The 19,630-nt window shown below is 48.1% G+C and overlaps 2 protein-coding genes across 4 annotated transcripts in view; one reads left to right on the forward strand and one right to left on the reverse strand.

Annotated features, from left to right (window-relative positions):
• Window positions 1-8,666, forward strand: part of LOC102873616 (bone morphogenetic protein 8B-like) — a 33,970-nt gene extending 25,304 nt beyond the window's left edge. The window contains exons 4-7 of the mRNA XM_006886492.1: window positions 4,800-4,994; window positions 5,767-5,846; window positions 6,390-6,500; window positions 8,517-8,666. Of these exons, the coding sequence (XP_006886554.1) occupies window positions 4,800-4,994; window positions 5,767-5,846; window positions 6,390-6,500; window positions 8,517-8,666 (536 nt within the window). The remainder of the gene's footprint in view (window positions 1-4,799; window positions 4,995-5,766; window positions 5,847-6,389; window positions 6,501-8,516) is intronic.
• The window catches only part of PPIE (peptidylprolyl isomerase E (cyclophilin E)), a 52,850-nt gene continuing 38,930 nt past the window's right edge, over window positions 5,711-19,630 (reverse strand). The window contains exons 9-11 of one of the 3 annotated variants that reach the window (XM_006886490.1): window positions 13,668-13,810; window positions 8,346-8,349; window positions 5,711-5,868 (exon numbers count right to left, since the gene is read on the reverse strand). In XM_006886490.1, the coding sequence (XP_006886552.1) occupies window positions 5,816-5,868; window positions 8,346-8,349; window positions 13,668-13,810 (200 nt within the window). In that variant the 3' untranslated portion in view covers window positions 5,711-5,815. Of the gene's footprint in view, window positions 5,869-8,345; window positions 8,350-13,380; window positions 13,450-13,667; window positions 13,811-19,630 lie in introns of those variants that run through there. The other 2 variants (XM_006886491.1, XM_006886489.1) reach the window with 2 other exon arrangements.

Here is a 19,630-nt window from a genome sequence, read left to right on the forward strand (position 1 = left end):
GGGACAAAATACTGTGGTTATTGCATTTAATGTTATAAAGCAAAATTTTATGAATGGTTGCATGAAAACCAAATTGCTTTGTAAACTCTCAAAGCACAAGAAAATTTTTTAAAAACCTAAGCATGTCTGTATCATATTTAAAATGCTTGCAGGGTCCACAGGCTCAATACAGGTATAAAGTTGAGTGTTGGACTCCCAGCTAAAAGGTGAATCAGAACCATCTTGGAGGCTGAGTGTGGTCGTGTGAGTTCTCCTCTCCCCCTCCCTTTTCATAAGGCTCAGAAACAGTTCCGGTCTTATACATGTCTCCATGGAGTTTTTCTACAAGAGTTCCAACTCAGTCCTGATTGTTTGTCAACATGACATTGAAATTGCAAGGGCTAGAAGGGGGATCAGAAGGCACCCAGAGCAGAGAAGAGCCTTGGGGAGAGACAATGATTTATTTACCTAGGCACCACTGGAAGGAAGATGCGAATTCGAGTTTAACCACCTGTCCTAGGACAGGACCAGGCAAGTAAGCTGCCAGGACATTCTGGGCTAAAAGGGGGCAGGCGCGGAAATGAGGTGAGACCAGGAGTCCTCAGGTCCACCTGGGAATCTGCAGAGACTTCAACACTGTAACAAAACCAGATCTGGAGCCAGGGGCCTTGAGCCCCAGAGGCTCTCGCAGCCTTCACCTCTGCCTTTCCTGGAAGGGGTCTGTCCAGATCTAGTGGTCATTACCTGTCAGCAAAAGCCAAGGAATTCTCCTGAGAATGGGCTGGACAAAAGCAGACCCAGTGTGTGTGTGTGTGTGTGTGTGTGTGTGTGTGTGTGTGTGTGTGGTCTCTGATTGTGGAAGAACTACTTTTTCTAGGACTGCTAGGTTAGGACTATGAAAGACACCGAGTCTTGCCCTCCCCACCCCTACCTGGGCCTGTTTCCTAGAGAAGGGTGGGAATGTCCTGGCTCTGCTGCACCTTGCTTTGAGACCTTGAATGGTGACTACTTTTGAATTTTCATCTCTGCTTCTGAAGAATAAGAACTAGGATTAGATGTTTCCAGGGATCCTCGGGCAGGCCTGTCTAGCCTAAGAGAGCCTTCAAAGGACTCCCCAGTGCTCAACACAAGACTTAGCTCCGTGGGGCTGCATGAGGCTCTGCTGTATTATGGAGCTTATGTGTCGTCTGCACTCAGGAGACCCCAGCAAGATCCTTAAATAGGCAGTTGCACAAAAAGGAGATAAATGGTGAACAAAGCCTTGGAGGGCAGATCCACTTCCCTAGATCAAAGGTATATGATAAGGCCCTGCAGGAATCCAAAGGGAAGAAGAGCACCGCAGGCCGGCTTGGAAGGCCTGCCTTGGTACCAAGGCCACCACCCCAGGTACAGTAGGACTCTACCCCAGGGCCTGGTGTTGATGGTCATTGACTCCTCCATCCTGTCTACTCTTCTCTGTCTTTAAGGTCCCTTAAGATCTCAAGGCCCCAGAGCTTCATAACTTTAGTTGCCTTTCCTCTGTGCTCTGCACATAATTTACTTTTCTTCTGACTTGTGTGTCTAAGACTTGCTGACCCAGACTACTGAATGGCTTCTCTCTGGCAGCCTTCTGGGGTCAATGCCTACAGTGGATATATTGCCAGTCACCACAGCTCTTATCCACATTCCTGACAGAAAGCCACTCATTTGTGAAAGCGAGTACATTTGTGTGTGACAGGTGGGTGACATCATAGGTCAAAGGTTGGACTCTGGATTGATTGGTTATTCAGTCAATGGTGGCCAGTGAACACCTGGCCTAAAGCTACTGTCTAACAGCTGACCTTTGAGTGGAACTGTGGGTGGGGAAGGCAGGCCATGTCCTTGACCTTTAGTCCACAGTGGAGAGCTATTTTAGATCTGCTATGGAACAAATTGGTCACGGAAAAGAAAGCCATCGATGAAATGAATGGACACCATAGCCTCAACAATGACCTACGACATATCAAAGGTCACAGTGATGGTACATTATGGTACAGGCCTGGGCAATGTTTTGTCTAGCTGTACATAAGGGCTCCATGAAACAGAGCCAACTCCACAACAGTTAACAATAACATGAAGCGTAGGTATATGTATGATGCTGTATTATTATTATTGCTGTGTACTGTTGAGTTGGAACTGACCCATAGCTGACTCTCCAGCAGGTTTTCAGAGGCCGTTAACTGTATGGGAGGACATTTCTCATTCTTCTGTGGAGAAGCTGGTAGATTGAAACCATATGCCTTCAGGATTGCAGTGCAGCTCTTGCCACTATGATGTACATACATAAAATGTGTATTTGCATTTACTGGGGCATACATATACATGTCTATGCACTCATGAATGTTCATATGCATGTAGGTGCTTACAACACTGAGGGGAAATGCACCCTCATATATACTTGGAAGCAGGAGTGACATCCACTTCCTAAACCACATGCCTCCAGAAACTCTATGAACTTTGATAAGTGTTGGTAGTTGTAGAGGGGCTTCACGCCTTTTGTTCATAGGGTCCTTGAGTTGTGCTCAACTCGAAGGCAATAAACAACAACATATATTGAACAACTGATACTGTTTTAAGAGACTTAGAAAAGGGTTAGTGATTTAAAAAAAAAAAAAAATTTAAGGGATCTCTGATAACCTAGTGGCAAGAAGCTGAACTGCAATCCCAGAGATACGCGGTTCAAATCCACCAGATGTTCTGCTGGAGGAGGGGCAATTTCCTCCTCTACCAGTCAGATCCAATTTGACAGACAGTACACACACACACACACACACACACTTTAAAATTCATTGTCGCACATTTTCTTCCTTTCTCTTCTCCCAACCCACACCGCAATGTACCCCTTGTTCCAGATTGTTCTCCTACAAATAATGACATCATACATTCCTTTCGAACAGTTCTTCCCCTCCTCTATTCTAATGCAGTGTTTATTATCTATCCACTCTTCCCATTCTCTCCCAGTGCTCCCATGTCTGTCCTATTTTTTAACAGTGGAGTTGTGCAGTATTTTTGTACTTTTGTACAACTGAAATAATTTACTCAGCTTAATGTCTTCCAGGTTCTTCTGTGTTGTTTAATGTTTTAAGAGTTCCTTAAAAAAAAAAAGAGTTCCTTGTTTTTCAATGCTGTGTAATATTCCGTTGTGTGAATGTACCAGTTTTTTTACCTATTCACTTTTGATGGGCACTTGGGTTGCTTCCATCTCTTGAGAATAACACAATGATAAACACAGGTGTGCATATCTCTATTTGAGTTGTGACTCTGGTTTCTTTAGGATATATTCCCAGTAGTGGAATTGCTGGGTCAAATAGTATTTCTATTTTCAACTTTTGGGGAAAGTGCAAGACTGCCTTCCATAGTGGTGGTACCATGTTACATTCCCACTAGAAGTGAATAAGAGTTCTAATCTCTCCACAGCCTCACCAGCATTTGTTGTTTGCTGCCCTGTTGAACTTTGCAGTTGTTGTGAATGATCTTGATCCTGAATTTAAGAAAATTTCATGGGGGAAAAAGTCAAGAGATTCTATTACATTTTTATCTATGTTATGAAAGCCAGCAAATCTAAATGTCTGTAAGGTAATCTCTACATAAAGTGTGGTGTATTCACTTAGAGTAGCTGCATTTGAAACATTTATTGTCGAGGCTTATTTGGACAACCAGGAAATTATTTCTGTGGGAAAAAATGGAGGCTGGGAGGGGAATGAGGACCTCTTTGCTGTGCTGAAAACTGTGTAAAATGAAAAATCAGCCTAGAAAAATACCCTTGCTGTTATGTGCTGTCAAGTCAGGTTTTCAGATGCTGTAAACCGCATGGGAGATTACCCACCTTTCCCCCACAGAGTGGCTGATGGCTTCAAGTCACCTGCCTTTGGGACAGCAGCACAAACTCCCTACCCACTAGGCCTCCCAAGCTCCCAAGAAAAAGAGCCTTGGCAAACAAAAGTGAATGTTGTGCTGGAGTGAGAGGAGAGGGTTTGAGTGATTCTTTTTTTTTCAGTAGCTTGTAGTTCTTTTTACTATTATAAGAGTATTTGAAAAGAAAAAATGCTGATTGGAAGGTGGTTTCATTGGTGTCATCTATGTATTTCCAGGGCTAATTGCCTTGTTTTGTGTGTGTCATCAACAACCTTTAACAGCTGTGGAAGAAATCCCTTTTATGGGCTTCCCCGTTCCCAGGGCTGGGCCCAAATCATGTGCCTGCCCACAGACCTGTGTTTTAACCATAAACCATGTTGGCAAGTACACCTGTGTAGGTCAAACCCTGGCTCAGGAACCTCACCCAGTGTTTCCATCCCAGAGACTTGGAGTCTCATTTGGGGTGCTTCAGTGCTACACTCACTAAACACTAGCGGTTCCTACAATTAGCTAAGTGCTACCACAAAGCATACACAGATGTCCCCAAGAATCATGGAGTGGGAAGAGAGAACAGGGCTCAGAATCCTCAGGCTGAGAGGACACCCTGAGGCTAAGGATCCCTGACTGTGCCTCCCCAGCTGACGACCTCTGAAGTTACACCTTGTAAAGATAGAATGAGATGAGAGTGTATATGACTTTGAAAGGTGATAAATGTCTGCAAACATCTGTTTCCATGTTCATTGTTCACCAGTCCTCTAGAACCTCCCACCCGTGCCTTTCAGAACTGCCTGCTGGGAGCTGGACTTCAGATAAGGAAGCTGAGGCGCCATGGGTCACCCTTAGTCTCAGCCTCCATGCCCCAGACCTTCCTAGGTCCCAGCAGAGTTCCTGGTGTGTCCACTTCAGTGGTCACTTTCAGTGACTACTCTCTGTCATTTCTGTCTCAGGACACAGTGTGGAGCCTGGCCTGGCTGGTCTGCTGGGGCGCCAGGCACCACGCCCCAAACAGCCCTTCGTGGTCACTTTCTTCAGGGCGAGCCTGAGTCCCATCCGAGCTTCTCGAGCAGTGAGGCCATTGAGGAGGAGGCCACAAAAGAAAACCAACGAGCTGCCGCAGCCAAACAGGCTTCCAGGGATCTTTGGTGAGCTCCAGGGCTGGACTGCTTCTGAGCCCTGACAAGAGAGGCCAGGCAGGAGCCAGGTGGGGGACAGAAACCTCTGGGCCCTCAGAAACTGCTCAAGTGACCAGCCGTCCTCCAGCCACTCTTCACAACACCAGCCTTTGCCCTGTACACCCTTGTGACCCACTGCCCCCCTCTCATGCTTGAGCCTCTGCTAGCCTCCCCGTTCACTGCGAAGTCTCCCTCTCTCCTCTCACCTGGCATCTCCAGGGCCCCCTTCCCAGACTTCAAGCATGGTCTGTTCTCCCCTCTTGTAAGCAACCACAGCCCTCTGTTGCCTTCGGTTCTTCCCTGGCGACCTATTAGGATTCACAGTTGTTCATGTGAGGGTCTCCCCATTACCAATGGGCCAGGGACAGGCCTGAGCTGCTACAGATCCGCCCTTTGCTGGTCCCAACTGAGTACCTTTGAACATGTGGAATGGCGAGACTGCAGCGAGGAGAATGGGCTGGATAGGAGATGTCTCTGGAGGAAAAAAAGAATGGGTTTATCCTCCATCCTTGGGGAGGCCAAGGGTCCTGTTAGATGAAGCGGGAGGGTGGTCTCCGCAATATCCAGGAGCCACTGAAGACTGTTGAGCTGGGCTTTGGCATAAACTAAGCTCCATCCAAGCTTGGGTTTTATGAGACTGAATTACTTAGTTCCCATTCATTCAACCTCTTCCTGGGAATTCTTTGTGGTAGCTTCACAGAGTCAGACCCAGAAAAGAACTTGCACTGTCTTGTCCTCACAGATGACATCCATGGCTCCAGTGGGCGACAGGTGTGCCGTCGGCATGAACTCTATGTCAGCTTCCGGGACCTTGGCTGGCTGGTAACACTGACCTCCTCCTCTTCTTAACGACAAACCCCATTTTCATCCTAAATGTGTCTCCAGGGAGGAAGGAGAATTATGAGTCATTTTGTCTTTTTAACGTGTTTTTTTTTTCATTTTTTATTATTAATTTCAATGAAAATTTACAGACTTTGGATTTCCATTCATCCATTGTTGCATTTTTTAACATGGTTTTATCTTTGCTATTTTCTACGTTTCAAGATGGAATTGCACTATTTTTACAGCAAGAAAGGTTTTTGTTTTAAATCATGAAAACAAGAGATTATCTGAATCCTCAGTCAATTGGAATGTCAGAACTGGCACAAGGAAGCGGAGGTGGGCGGGCAGTACCTGTGCATGTGCCAGGATCAAGGCGGCGAGGAGGGCTGACCCACTGTAGTGGCTGGGGGTGGGCACTCAAGTCTGGGTGGTGTTGTCTGATGCTGTTGGTGGCCTGGTGCCTGTGGGGGACATCCCTAAGCCCTGTGCTGGACTAGGGCTCAGAAGGGGCACCTGGTGGACTCAGCTTCTCCCTCCCCTCAGGACTGGGTCATCGCCCCCCAGGGCTACTCGGCCTTTTACTGTGAGGGGGAGTGTTCCTTTCCGCTGGACTCCTGCATGAACGCCACCAACCACGCCATCCTGCAGTCCCTGGTCAGTACTGATCACGCCCCACCTCCTGGTATGGGGTGGACACTGAGGGAGGCAGCATTCATCAGGAGGTGAATGAGAACAGCCGCATGACATCCATACATGTAGTTAAATTCACGCACACACAGAGAATACATGCACCGCAAACGTAGATTAAAGGCCTGCGCACTGCATATGCACACACGAGACACGCAGGGTTTATATGGGCAGACCTCCATGTAGTCATACGCACTGACAGATGCAAGTCACGAACACGCATGCAGGGACCCGCGACCTTCCCACATGCCTGCCCACATCTATGGTGGGTGCTGCCCTCCTGTGACGTGTGTGCAGACAGCGCTGTGCAGGACCCTCCACACCTCCTCTGTCCCGCTGCTTTCCCCTGGTCTCGGTGCACTTCCAGGTTCTCAGCTGGCTCTCAGCTCCACAGATCATATTCACTGGCGTCTCCCTGGCTCCTCTCCAGCCACTCGTGTTTTTTACAGACTATGTGTCTTTCAGTACCCAGTCTTTGAGGGAACTGTAAATGCCTAAAATGCCTTCTGATGTGAACATGGCTGCTGCTTTGTATTGTTAAGTGCTGTTTGTTGATGCTGGTGTTCAGATGTTTTTCTAGAACTGCTTACCTGGAATCCTAGTTCCTAATTGTTTTCTAGGTAAGAGATTGTGTGAAGGTAGTGTCTGAGATGGACGGCACAGCAGCTTTGAGGTCATGATAATGCTTAATTTCCCAATGGCCTGATGGGGTTTGTGGGACACCCAAGAGGTGACTTCCTTTGGAAAAGCTCAAGGGTGAAATTAAGATGCTTGTAGAGCAACCCTGTCTGGTCCCCACAGCCTGTGTGAGTAGGAGCTGAGGTGATGACCTCACCTGCACTTCCCAGGGTCTGTCCCCTCCTCACTGACACTAGTCTGGAACCTCAGTCCTTCTCAGAGGTCAGTCACAGACATGAGCGCTCACTGCGTGCTGGGCAGCAGACTCGTGAACACATGGACTAGGGGGACTGGGTGATGCCTTCTGTGAGGAAAAGGAGGGTGGGCGCTCAGCAGAGGGAGAAAAGGGAGGGCCCTCTGCAGGAGGAACAGCATGTCAAGAGCTAGAGGGAGAATGTTCCAGGCAGAAGGAGCAAGTGTAAAGCCCAAGACCAGAACATGCTTGGTTTACCCAGGAAGGGGAGGCCAGGGGGTTGAGGAAGGGCTGGCAATTGGCTGCTCCACAATGTTTAAGATCCTATTAGAGGTGATGTCGGGTGGGGGACTGTCTCAACAGTTGGGATATAATGGGTGGGAGGTGGTTGGTATCCAGTTTGGGGTTGGAGAGGTACAAGCTGAAGGCATAAACCTGAGACATTAGCTTGTCAATGGTCTTCGAGTCCTGGGAACCGATCACCTCCTCCAGGAGAATGTGTGGACGGGCAGGAGAGGAGATGAGATGGGAGAGGCCAGTGATGCGGGACGGAGCAGAGCCTTTGGGGTCCTGAGGGACCCTCCAGGTTCATCTCCACACAACAGATAGCAGACTCTTCTAGAAGTGCAAATCTCACCTGTCATCCTTGGCCTAGCAGGGTTCAGTCACTTCTGTTAACCCCAGGAGGAAGTCTGAGCCTGGGGCCATCATTAACCATCCTGCAGACTTCTCCCCCTGCTTGTCCCCAAACGCTGTCGGTACACTCAAGTATCCAGGATGGACCTCTACTGTCTTCTCACCTTCAAGGCCCCCTCCCCTCGCCCTGGACCCAGCACTCCCCAGGCAGGCATTGGTAGTCAGTTCCCTGAGTCCCTAGGGCCCAGGTGCCTTCCTGGAGTTCCCTTCTGTGCCCACCACTCGACTGAGGCTGCTGGCTGAACGTTTCTGTGTTCCTCATGCCAGCAGGGCTGGTACAAGGTCAGAGCCAGCAGTGTTTTTGTTGGAAACGAGAAAAGTGTCCTCAGACCCACTTGGCAAAGGAGAAGCCTGGGAGGTGAGTGGGGAGCGGTGAGTCCTCAGGTGCTCATGCTTCTGTGCCTCCCTCTGGCCAGGTTCACCTGATGAAGCCTGATGCCGTACCCAAAGCGTGCTGTGCGCCCACCAAGCTGAGTGCCACCTCTGTGCTCTACTACGACAGCAGCAACAATGTCATCCTGCGCAAACACCGCAACATGGTGGTCAAGGCCTGCGGCTGCCACTGAAGCCACACCTGCTTGGGCCTGCTCAGCCCTCCCACCCCCTGGTCAGGCTTTCTCCAGCCAGGAAACCCTTAAGCATGGCCATAGTGCAGCAGGGATGGGAAAGAGCTCTTTGAGGTGAGCACATCCCCCGCCAACTTCCTGCCAAGGCATAGGCCCTCCCCAGGACCCTCTGACCCCTTCCCCTGGAGTTGGTGGCAGGCTATCCTGCCCCAACCCTGGCGGCCCTGGTGCAGCGCACACAGCAGCCACGGAAAGACGTGTTTATGGGCCTGTCTGGGGACTGCACCCAAGTCCTATCTATACTGGGACCTGTCCATGGCCAGCGCTGGCCCAGGTGGCTGCCCTGGGGCATTTTGAGGAGCACCTGGCACCCGAGATTGGCTGGCTCAGGCTTTTACACTTCACCACAGGGTTCAGATAGTGGCAGTGAGGTGCAGAACTGGGAATTTCTGGGGTGTAATTAGATAACATGACGCCTCTCAGCACAGAGTATTCTTGGAGTCACAGCTTGGCCTCTGGACTCGGTGATGCGTTTAGTCATAAACAGCAGCCTGTGGTGGGCCTCCAGACGGACGATGACGGCATGTTAGCTGGGATTTGCCTTCCCGTTTTTCCTGCATGGGGCCTGTTCCGGCTTCTGCCTGGTGAAGAGATGCAACCCTCCAAAAACCCAAGAACCGTGGGGCTTCCAGCTCCCTCAACGTCTCCACCCATTTTGAACACAGCATTTGGACGAAGATAACTCTTACGAGAAGGGGAGTAACTACCATAGGCAGAACCATGGGCTCAATTCCCACATCCTCAGCCATGGGCAGCATCATTAATTAGCCTGAGTTCTCTTCACCGAACTTGGGCAGAGCCTCAAAACTCCTTATCTCCAGTCACTGCCAACCACGCAAAGGCGACATGAACTCTGCCTCAGGGCAGCAGGCCATCCCATTTCTGCACTGAAGGGCCAATGCCAGGGAGGATGCAAGTGGGCAACCCAGTGCCCACCAGATTCTAGGCCTCAGGAGCAGGCTGGTCACCAGTCTCTCACCTTGTATGCCCAGGAGCCCTGTCCTGGTTCTCAGGGCCTGTAAGCCAAAGAAAAGGCCCCTGTCCCAGGGGAATGACAGGCGGTAATTAAGCTGAGCAGGGTGGGGAAGCTTTTCTCGGCCTCCACTCTTCCCGGAAACCACTGTTCTCTTTGGAGCAGCTGCTGGGAGTTGGAGTGTTTATTTGATTTCTGACTTGCTAAGCCTGTAATTAACCTGCTAGTGCAGACAGAGTCCAGCTGCACGAACCCTTGAAATGCCATCATTAAAAGCAGCTCTTGGGCCCACCCTGTCCACAGGGCTTTCCACAGGCCCAGCCCTGTCCGGGTGGAAGTGGCCCAGGGGGCTTCAGGGGAGCAGGTCTGGCAGGGCTGGGGCCTCAGGGCCCTTCTTCTGGACAGCAGCTCCACCACCTAGACAGAGCCCCTCCCAGTTCCCGAGGGAGGCTCAGAATGTGTGATGAGCTGCCCGTCAGCCAAGGGCTTTGAGCTCAGGCTGGCAGGTGTGGGACATGACCCTGGACTAAATGTCAGGCCAGGGTCCTGGTTCCAGCTCACCCTGGACTTGCTTGGTGTCTGGACGAGACCCCTTCTTTATTTACACTTCACTTTTCCATCTGTGACATATGGACGTAGGACTTAAAGGGCCTGTCCTCACAGAACTAAAGGATTCCTGGCTGGATTCAGATTCAGAGTTACGTGACATGATGCCTCCCTGCCATCCCAGAACCTTAACAGCTCTCTCTCTCCTCCAAGCATCAAGGGCAGTGGAGGTTTGAAAACAAGCTGGCTTTGAAAACCAAATGTCTGTGTCTGGTTTCAGAGTTCACACAGCCTGGCACAGTGGGGTTGTGCTCTGAAGGCGAGGGCTTGGTTTGCCCATCAGTGTGCAGAGCAGGAAGCATCCTGACACCTCTTCTTCATGCAGCAAATTTCAGAGTGAAACAGCCTTAGATTCCCTGATGGACTTCTAGCACCATGGCCACCCAGGCAGCCACCACATAAAATGAAACCGAAAAGGCCTGAGAGGAGGGACTGTTAACTGTGGGTGCAGAGCCCATGAGGTGGGGCCAATTGGGCTTGGATTCATTTACTAAGACCACTTTATCTGCTTCTGCCTCTGGCCCACATCACATTCACAGAAACACATCATCTTGGGCTCAGTGACAGCAGTAAGTGAATGATGGCAGGAAAGGAGGCTACGAAGGACCACTCAGTAGGCAGCAAATGGCTTTACAGAAATTCCCTATGATTTCACAGGAAAAGGATGAACAGAGAACAGGTTTCGGAGCTGAGCTGACGTGGCACAGCATCCTCTTATCTTCTAAATGACACTGCTGCCTTCTGTCAAAGGACACACATGTCCTGGACACACATGTACCGGTGCATGAGCTAAGCAGTGTTCATCAGTGGTCTAACTGAAATAAATGTGCAACTTTGCACCTCCCCTGCATGCCTGCTAAACCCACCTCTAAAATATCTAGAATAGCTGCTATAGCAGCTTCAAAGCTCTGCTTTTCTCCCAGATTCTAAGCTGGATAATCTGTGGGGAGAAGGTGTGGCCTTGTGCCACCCTGCTGGCAGTGCCACCTCGGTCAGGACACAGCCACACTTAGCTGGTGCTTGGGGAGACACGGCCTCTGGCAGGCAAGGCACCTGTGTGCCCTCACGGGAAACTGATGGGAACACATTCTATTTAAGGTTTCTCTTCTCAGTGGGAAGCCTGCAGCAAGCATCTGACCTTTCAAAACACCTTTTTTTCTTTCTGTCTTAAAAAAGCATTGTGTATGTGTCAGGGAAAATTTTGAAATCAGAAAAACACAAACACCATAATCCCACCACAGAGGTAACAGCTCCAGTATTCCTCCCAGCCTTTCCTCTGTGTACAATATTTACAGTTATGATCACACTCTACCTGACTGTTCAAATTGCTATATCCAATGTATATTTTGGAAATTTGTTATTAAATATTCTTTGGAAATATTTTTAATAACATTCCATCCTTGGCATCTCGGTGTGAGCCTGTAAGGACCTGTGAGCCTTCTCGCATGCTGTGCTGCTCCGGGCCCGCCACCACACAGGACACAGGACTCAGGTGCCCGGGTGCACGGCACTGTCCGTTCATCCAGGGTCCCGGGCTTGTAACTTTCTCTTCCTCTACATGGCACCAGGCACAAGTAGGAGGTACAACTGAGTGTCTGGGAACAGGCACCTCTCGGAGGCTCAAGTGGCCACCTGGATAAGCCCAGGAAGTGGGCTCAGACTTAACACCCAGAGAAGGCCTGCAGAATGCCGAGTGCCCACCACCCAACGGCTCCTCTCCCACTGAGCTCTCAGGACTGCCCCCTTCAGAGCAGTCAGGGAAGACTAACTGTCCTCCCATGACCCATTTCACAGGGCTGTGTGACCAGTCCTTTCTTTGGCCTTATGCCAGCCTGCCGCCCCCTTTACCCTGGAGCCCCCACACTGAGAACCTGTCATAACTCTTACACCCCCCAGCCCTGCACAGTGGCGTGGTTCTGACCTCGCTGTTGCTCATCCTGATGCAGCCACAAATGACCATCAGGGACAGTGACGACTGCATGAGAATGGGACTGTGTTGGGGACAGTGGCTCCCAGTTAAAGGTGAGGACTCAAACCAGCCAAGGAGGGAGCCTCCAAAATGCAGAGAGGCCCAAGCAACATGACACCGCCCAAAGAATCCAGCCCAGGGTCCCTCAACTTCAAGATGTCCCCTTCTGATCTCAACCCAGCCCAGCCCAGTGGTTCTGAAAAGGGACTCGACCCTGACAATGCTCAGGGAAGTGGTAGCTTCGAGGAGGTCTCAGTGACTGAGAGCCCAGCCTCAGCGAGCAACAGGTGAGGTGCAGGGTGAGAGGCCAGCCTCGCATGCCTGCAAACCGAGGCACCAGACTGGGTTCCAGGAGGAAGAGGTTGGGGGTCAGGGCGGGAGCTACCTGTGTTATTTCTTATTATCTCCCAAGCACCATGCACAGAACCTGGCACAGGACTCTGGGCACCTAGCGATAATCAAATCCTTCCTGCTTGTTCCACGAATGAATAAGTAAGACCAATTAAGGGTTCCCAGTGGAATCAGAGGGTGAGAGGGCAGGGCTGACACCTGGCTGACCTAACTCCTCTGCCCAGTAACAGGAGACACAGGCCCTCGTGACTGGCCGGCTTACACTGCCCTGCAAGTGGCTCATGCGGGTGTCCCCTCAGAGCATCTGCCCACAGCAAGAGGAGGCAGCAGCATGAAACATGCCATTGCCAGTCCAAGCAGACCGTCCAGTCTGAGCTGTGACCTCTGACAACATGATGCCCAGACGGCAGCTGGCAGTACAAAAACCAGGATTTATTTTACCCGAAGAAAAGGTCCTAGTAGGCACAGGGGAGGCCCTGGCCGCAAAGTCCCGGCAAAGCAGGTGACTATCCATGGACCATCCACGGGGGAGGGCGGGCGCCTGTGCTGGCTTCCTGCCCACCGCCAGGCCCTGCGAGAAGCCGGGGGACATCAGGCTGTTCCTGAGGAGGAGCTGCTCCAAGTCCTCACCAAGGACAAGTTCATGGTGCAAATGCTGCTTTTTCAAAGGGATACCCTCAGGGGCTCCTGCTGGTTCCCAGGCAGATGGGCCGGAGCAGAGAGATGGCAGAGCAGAGAAAGGTCTGCCAACAGGGTCACACATACTCTCCACAGTCAGCAATGATCACCTTCTGTTTGGGCTTTCCATCCTTGCTGCCCTGGGCCTGCAGGACAGAAGAGAAGTCAAAAGGAAGGAAGAGGAGGGCTGAAGAGCCACTCAGAAATCACCCACATGTTCACTCCCACCCTGGACACTTTCCTCAGAAAAGGGCTGTGCTCAGAGCAGCCCCGGGCCCAGCTCTCCCTCCCACAGTGCACCCCTCAGCTCCCTCTCCAGGATGTGCACCAAGGTCAGGGTACAGGCTCATTCGGCCACCTATACCTCAATCTGCCGCAAGACATCCAGGCCTTCAGTGACCTCTCCAAACACTACGTGCTTGCCATCCAGCCAGTCTGTCTTGTCACATGTCAGGAAGAACTGAGAGCCGTTGGTGTTTGGGCCAGAGTTGGCCATGGAGAGAAGGCCTGAGTGAGGAAAAGATCATGTCAGCTCTCTGCATTGAGTCCTGGCCTTAGAGGACACTCATGCAGACCTGTCTACAGCCCTAAAGCCAGACCAGCTCAGAAAGTGACACAGACCTGGTTATGGCAAGCTTCTACAAAACCCAGTTATTCATTCAGTCAACTCAAAGGCAGTGAGACAGGGCAAGTGGGGCTGTGTCAACCATTTATAGTGGCTCTTTCATTCACCTAACAAATACTTAGTGAAGAATCCCCTGTTGAACTCTGGGGACACTGATGAGCAAAACATAGTCTCAGTCGTGGTACAGTCTCTCAGAAGAGAACTGTGGATTTATGTCAGGAGCGCAAGGCCGGTTTCACATTCACACACTAATTAGTGCAACACCATAGTAACAAAAGAGCGAGCATGATGATACCACAGGTGCAGAAAAAACATTTGACAAAATCCAAACATGCTTTTCATAAAAAAACAAACAAACAAAAACCACTCAAGAAACTCGGAACAGAAAATAATGTTCTCAGCCTGAACAGGGACATCTATGATAAACAACATGATGCAATGAAAGCTTTGCCCTAAGATCAGAAACACAAAGACTACCACTCTCATCACCTTTGGTTAACGTATCACTGGAGGTTCAAGACAGGGAAATCAGAGAGAGAAAATTAAAATAATGCAATGAGATTGGAAAGGAAGATGTCAATTAGCTCTATCTGCAGTTGATATAATTTATATATAAAAAAGGTGTAAACTACATACTAAAGCATTATTAGAACTAGTAAGTTGAGTAAGGGTGCAGAATATAAAATCAATACATAAGTATCTATCGCTACACAACAAGGAGAGGATAACACTGATGACTAGGACATTCTAAAGATTAAGTCCCTATGTGTATCAAAAACTTTTTCTAATAGGGTGAAAAGAAAACCTACTTACTGGGGAAGGGGCAGATCAAAACAAAACATTTGGCAATGATATCTCAGCCAAAGGTCTCACAACAAAAGTTTACACAGAATCCTACAAGGCTTCCACAAGAAAAAAGACTGATAACCCAATTACAAAATGTGCCAAAGACATGGGATGACTTTTCACAGAGGAAGATATCTGATGGCCAACAGACACATGAAATGCTCAAAATCATTGGCAATAAGAGATATGCAAATGAAAACACAACACCCAAACTGTTATGTCTCATTGAGTCAACTGTGACTCATAGCAACCCTATGTATAAGAGCTCTAAACCCTATTCTATCCTGAGCCAATCTCTCTGGCTCTATCACACCTATCCCCATTATCCCAGTTACTGTGTCAATCAATCTCATCTAGGGTTTTCCTCTCCTGCACCATCACTCCATTCTTCCAAGCATGAGTTCCATCTCCAAGAAATGGTTCCTCCTGGTACAAGCCCAAAGTATGTGGGACAGTTTCAAAACTCTTGCCTCCAGAGAGCAACTTAGTGTCACCCTCTCCAGGACAGACCTGTCTGTTCTCTTGGCAGTCCATGATATGTTCAATACTCTTCTCCAACACTAAACTATAAGGTATCGATTCTTCTTATGTCATCCTTTGTCACTGGCCAGCTCTCTTAAGCACAGCAGGTAGCTGTAAAGACCATGGTCTGGATCAGGCACCCCCTAGTCTCTAGGCTGACACTGTTGCTCTTCAGTATCCTAAAGAAGTCCCTGACAGCAGATTTTCCTAAGACAAACCATCTTTATTTATTGTGATTTTAACATAAGTTTACAGAAAAGTTGGATTTTTATCCATTCATTATTGCACATTTTCCTCCCTACACTCTACCAAGGTAATTATTTAAAAAACCCAACATTGTTGTGTTAATTTCCAGCCCTCCCCCAATCTATTTTGCTAAGCACCTCTTATTATGGACTGCTGTTATACAGATAAAACTGAATCATATACTCCTTTTAAACAGTTCTTTCATTATTTATGAACTTTAAAGTGTTTATTATTAATCCTCTCTTTTCTTAGTTTCCCCTCAAGTCCCATGTCAGTACTGTTTTATAACAGTGGCATTATGCACTATCTGTCCTTTTGTGCCTGAGATATTTCACTCAGCATGTCCTCCAGAATCACCCATGTTGTGTAATATTTTATGGGTTCCTCGTTTTTCAGTACTGCATTATAAGAATATACCACAGTTTTTCTATTCATTCATTTGTTGATGAGCACTTGGGTTGCTTACATCTCTTTGCTATTATGAATAATGCAATAATAAGCATGGGTGTGCTTACATCTATATGGGCGCCAGCTTGGGGGTTGTTGTTTCTGGGGGTTTAAAAAATTTTATTATTTTGTGTGTGTGTACCGTAAATCAAATATGACTGGTATAGGAGGAGATTATTGCCCCTCATTCTCGAGCAGAGCATCTGGTGGATTCAAATTACGTACCTCTGGGATTGCAGTGTAGCTTCTTGCTACTAGGCCACCAGAGCTCCCGGTTGTTGTTGTTTTTTAAAGTAAAATGATATAGATTTATTAGAAAGTTACATACCAAAGGGATGGCCCTCTTTCCTTGAAAGGAAATATGGAGGAAAGGAGCTCTGGTTTCTTAGGGTATATTCCCAGTGTGGAAATTTGAATGGCATTTCTATTTCCAACTTTTTAAAAATTATTATTATGTTTTATGTGTGTACCGTCAAATCGGATCTGATTGGTACAGGAGGCTATTGTTCCTCCTTCTTCAGCAGAGCATCTGGTGGATTTGAACTGCTCACCTATGGAATTGCAGTGCAGTTTCCTGCCACTAGGCCACAAGTTGTTGTTGTTGTTGTTGTTATGTGCCATCGAGTCGTTTTCGACTCATAGCGACCCTATGCACAACAGCCCTAAACCCTGCTCTATCCTGCGCCAACCGCACTGCCTCTGACACACCCATCCCGATTACCCCAGTCACCGAATCAATCCATCTCATAAAGGGTCTTCCCCTCCTGTGCTGTCCCTCCACCCTCCCAAGCATGATGTCCCTCTCCAAGGACCCGTCCCTCCTTGCAACGTGTCCAAAGTATGTCAAATGAAGCCCCAGAATCCTTGCCTCCAAGGAGTAGCTTGGTTTAATCCTCTCCAAGATGAATCTGTTTGTTTTCCTGGCAGTCCATGGTACATTCAGTACCCTTCTCCAGCACCACAGCTCAAAAGCATCCACTCTCCTTCTGTCCTCCCTAGTCATTGTCCAACTCTCTGATGCATAACAAGCGATTGCAAAGACCATGGCCTGTATCAGGTGCACCTTAGTCTCCAGAGAGACACCGTTGTTCCTGAGTACTTTAGAGAGGTCCCTAACAGCAGACTTTCCCATCGCGATACGCTTTTTGATTTCCTGACTGCTGGTGCCAAGAGTGTTGACTGTGGAGCCGAGCAAACTGAAGCTGTGAACAATCTCAATCTCTTCGCCATCCATTCTGACGCTGCCAACTGGTCCAGCGGTGAGAATCTTTGTCTTCTTGACATTGAGCCTCAGTCCATACTGAAGGCTGCAGTCCTTGACCCTCTGCAGCAAGTGCATGAGGTCCTCCTCAGTTTCAGCAAGCAGGGTTGTGTCATCTGTATAACGCAGATTGTTAATAGATCTTCCACCAATTCTGATGCCACAATTCTCCTCATAGAGCCCAGCCTCTCGGATAATCTGCTCTGCATACATGTTGAAAAGGTATGGAGACAGGATGCATCCCTGGCGTTCACCCTTCCCTATTTTGAACCATGCAGTGTTACCCTGCTCTGTTCTGACTACTGCCTCTTGGTCCAAGTACAGGTTTCGCATTAGCCCAATTTTTTTTTTTAATGCAACAGCAAGAGGAGAGGTTTATTGCGGAGCTCCGGGCCGACCCTTATCTCTCACAGGAGACAGAGGAGTCGACCGCGAGCAGACAAAGTTGGGTTTTTTTATACACTTTAGGGGGATACAACTGGGTATCAGCTTCTCATTGGGTGATGAACGCATTAGCACAATTAAATGTTCTGGGATTCCAATTCTTCTCAGAGTCAGCCACAGTTTGTTATGATCCACACAGTCAAATGCCTTTGCATAATCAATGAAACACAGATAGACATTCTTCTGGTATTCTCTGCTTTCAGCCAAGATCCATCTAACATCAGCAACAATATCTCTAGTACCACGACCCCTTCTAAACCCAGCCTGGACTTCCGGCAGTTCTCTGCTGATGTGCTGTTCTAATCATTTTTAGATAATCTTCAGTAGAATCTTGCTTGCATGTGAAATCAATGACACTGTTCTGTAGTTTCCACACTCAGTTGGGTCACCTTTCTTTGGAATGGGAACAAATATAGATCTCTTCCAGTCAGTTGGTCAAGTGGTTGTTCTCCAGATTTCTTGGCACAACTTGGTGAGCACATCCAGGGCAACATCTGTTATCTGAAATACTTCAACTGGTATACAATCTATTCCCAGAGCTCGCCTATTTCCAACTTTTTAAGAAAGTGTCAAGGGGAGCTCTGGTGACCTAGTGGCAAGAAGCTGCACTGCAATCCCAGAGGTACACAGTTCGAATCCACCAGATGCTCTGACGGAGAAGGAGGAGCAATATCCTCCTGTACCAGTAAGATAATAATAAAAAGAAAGTGTCAGACTTCCTTCCAGAGTGGTTGCACCATTGTACACTCCCACCAGCAGTGAATAAGGATTCCAATCTCTCCACAATCTCGCCAGCATTTGTTGTTTGCTGCTCTGTTGAACTATGCTGTTGTTACTGGGGTGAGATCATATCTCAAAGTTGTTTTTACAATCCATCTTTTGATTTCCTGACAGCTGATGACAAGAGTGTGGAACTGAGCAAGCTGAAATAGTTAACACTCTCAATCTCTTCTTCACCAACCATGGTGCTGCCTATTGGCCCAGTGGTGAGAATCTTTTTCTTTTTGATGTTGAACTTCAATCTATATTAAAGACGACATTCCTTGATCTTTTGCAGGAAACACTTGAGGTCCTCCTTGGTTTCAGCAACCAAGTTGTTATTTGTGTAACACAGGTTGTTGATCAGTCTTCCTCCAATCCTGGTATCACATTCCTCCTCATAAAGTCCAGCCTCCTAAATGGTCTGTTCTGAATATAGATGGAAATAGAATGCGTCGCTGATGCATTCCTATCCTGATTTTGAATCATGCTGTATTTCCTTGTTCTGATGACAACTTCTTGGTCCAAGTATAAGTTTTTCATGACCACAATCAGGTATTCTGGGACTCCCATTCTTCTCAATGTTAGCTACAATTTGTTTTGATCCGCATAGTCAATAAAACACAGGTAGACTTTCCTCTGGTATTCTCTGATTTCAGCAAAGATCCATCTAACATTGGTTATGACAGTCCTAGTACCATGGCCTCTTCAAAACCTAGCTTGCACTTCTGGCAGTTCTCAGTCAATGATTTATTATTTTTGGACAATCTTCAGCAGGATTTTGCTTGCATGTGATATTAATGTTTGATTAATTATTTGATAATTTCCATACTCTGTTGGATAATCACTTTTTGAGATGGGAATAAATATAGAACTCTTCCAGTCAGTTGGCCAGGTAGTTCTGGATTTCCTAGAACAATCTGGTACACACCCAGGGATGCATCTTTTTGTGGAAATGTGTAAACTGGTATGCCATCAATCCCTGGGGCCTTATTTTTTTGTCAATTCCTAAGAGCATCTTGAACTTCCTCCTTCATCACCATTGCCTTTTTTTTTCTTTTTTCACCACTATCTCTTGATCATCTGTTATTTCATGAAATTCTTCTGTGTCAGTCAATTCTTTTTTGGTAAAGTGACTCTGTGTACTCCTTCTATCTTTTGTTGTTGTTGTGTACTA

The sequence above is a fragment of the Elephantulus edwardii genome, unplaced genomic scaffold, assembly GCF_000299155.1.
Source record: "Elephantulus edwardii isolate Elephantulus edwardi_28Jun2011 unplaced genomic scaffold, EleEdw1.0 scaffold00049, whole genome shotgun sequence".
Taxonomy (NCBI): Eukaryota; Metazoa; Chordata; class Mammalia; order Macroscelidea; family Macroscelididae; genus Elephantulus; species Elephantulus edwardii.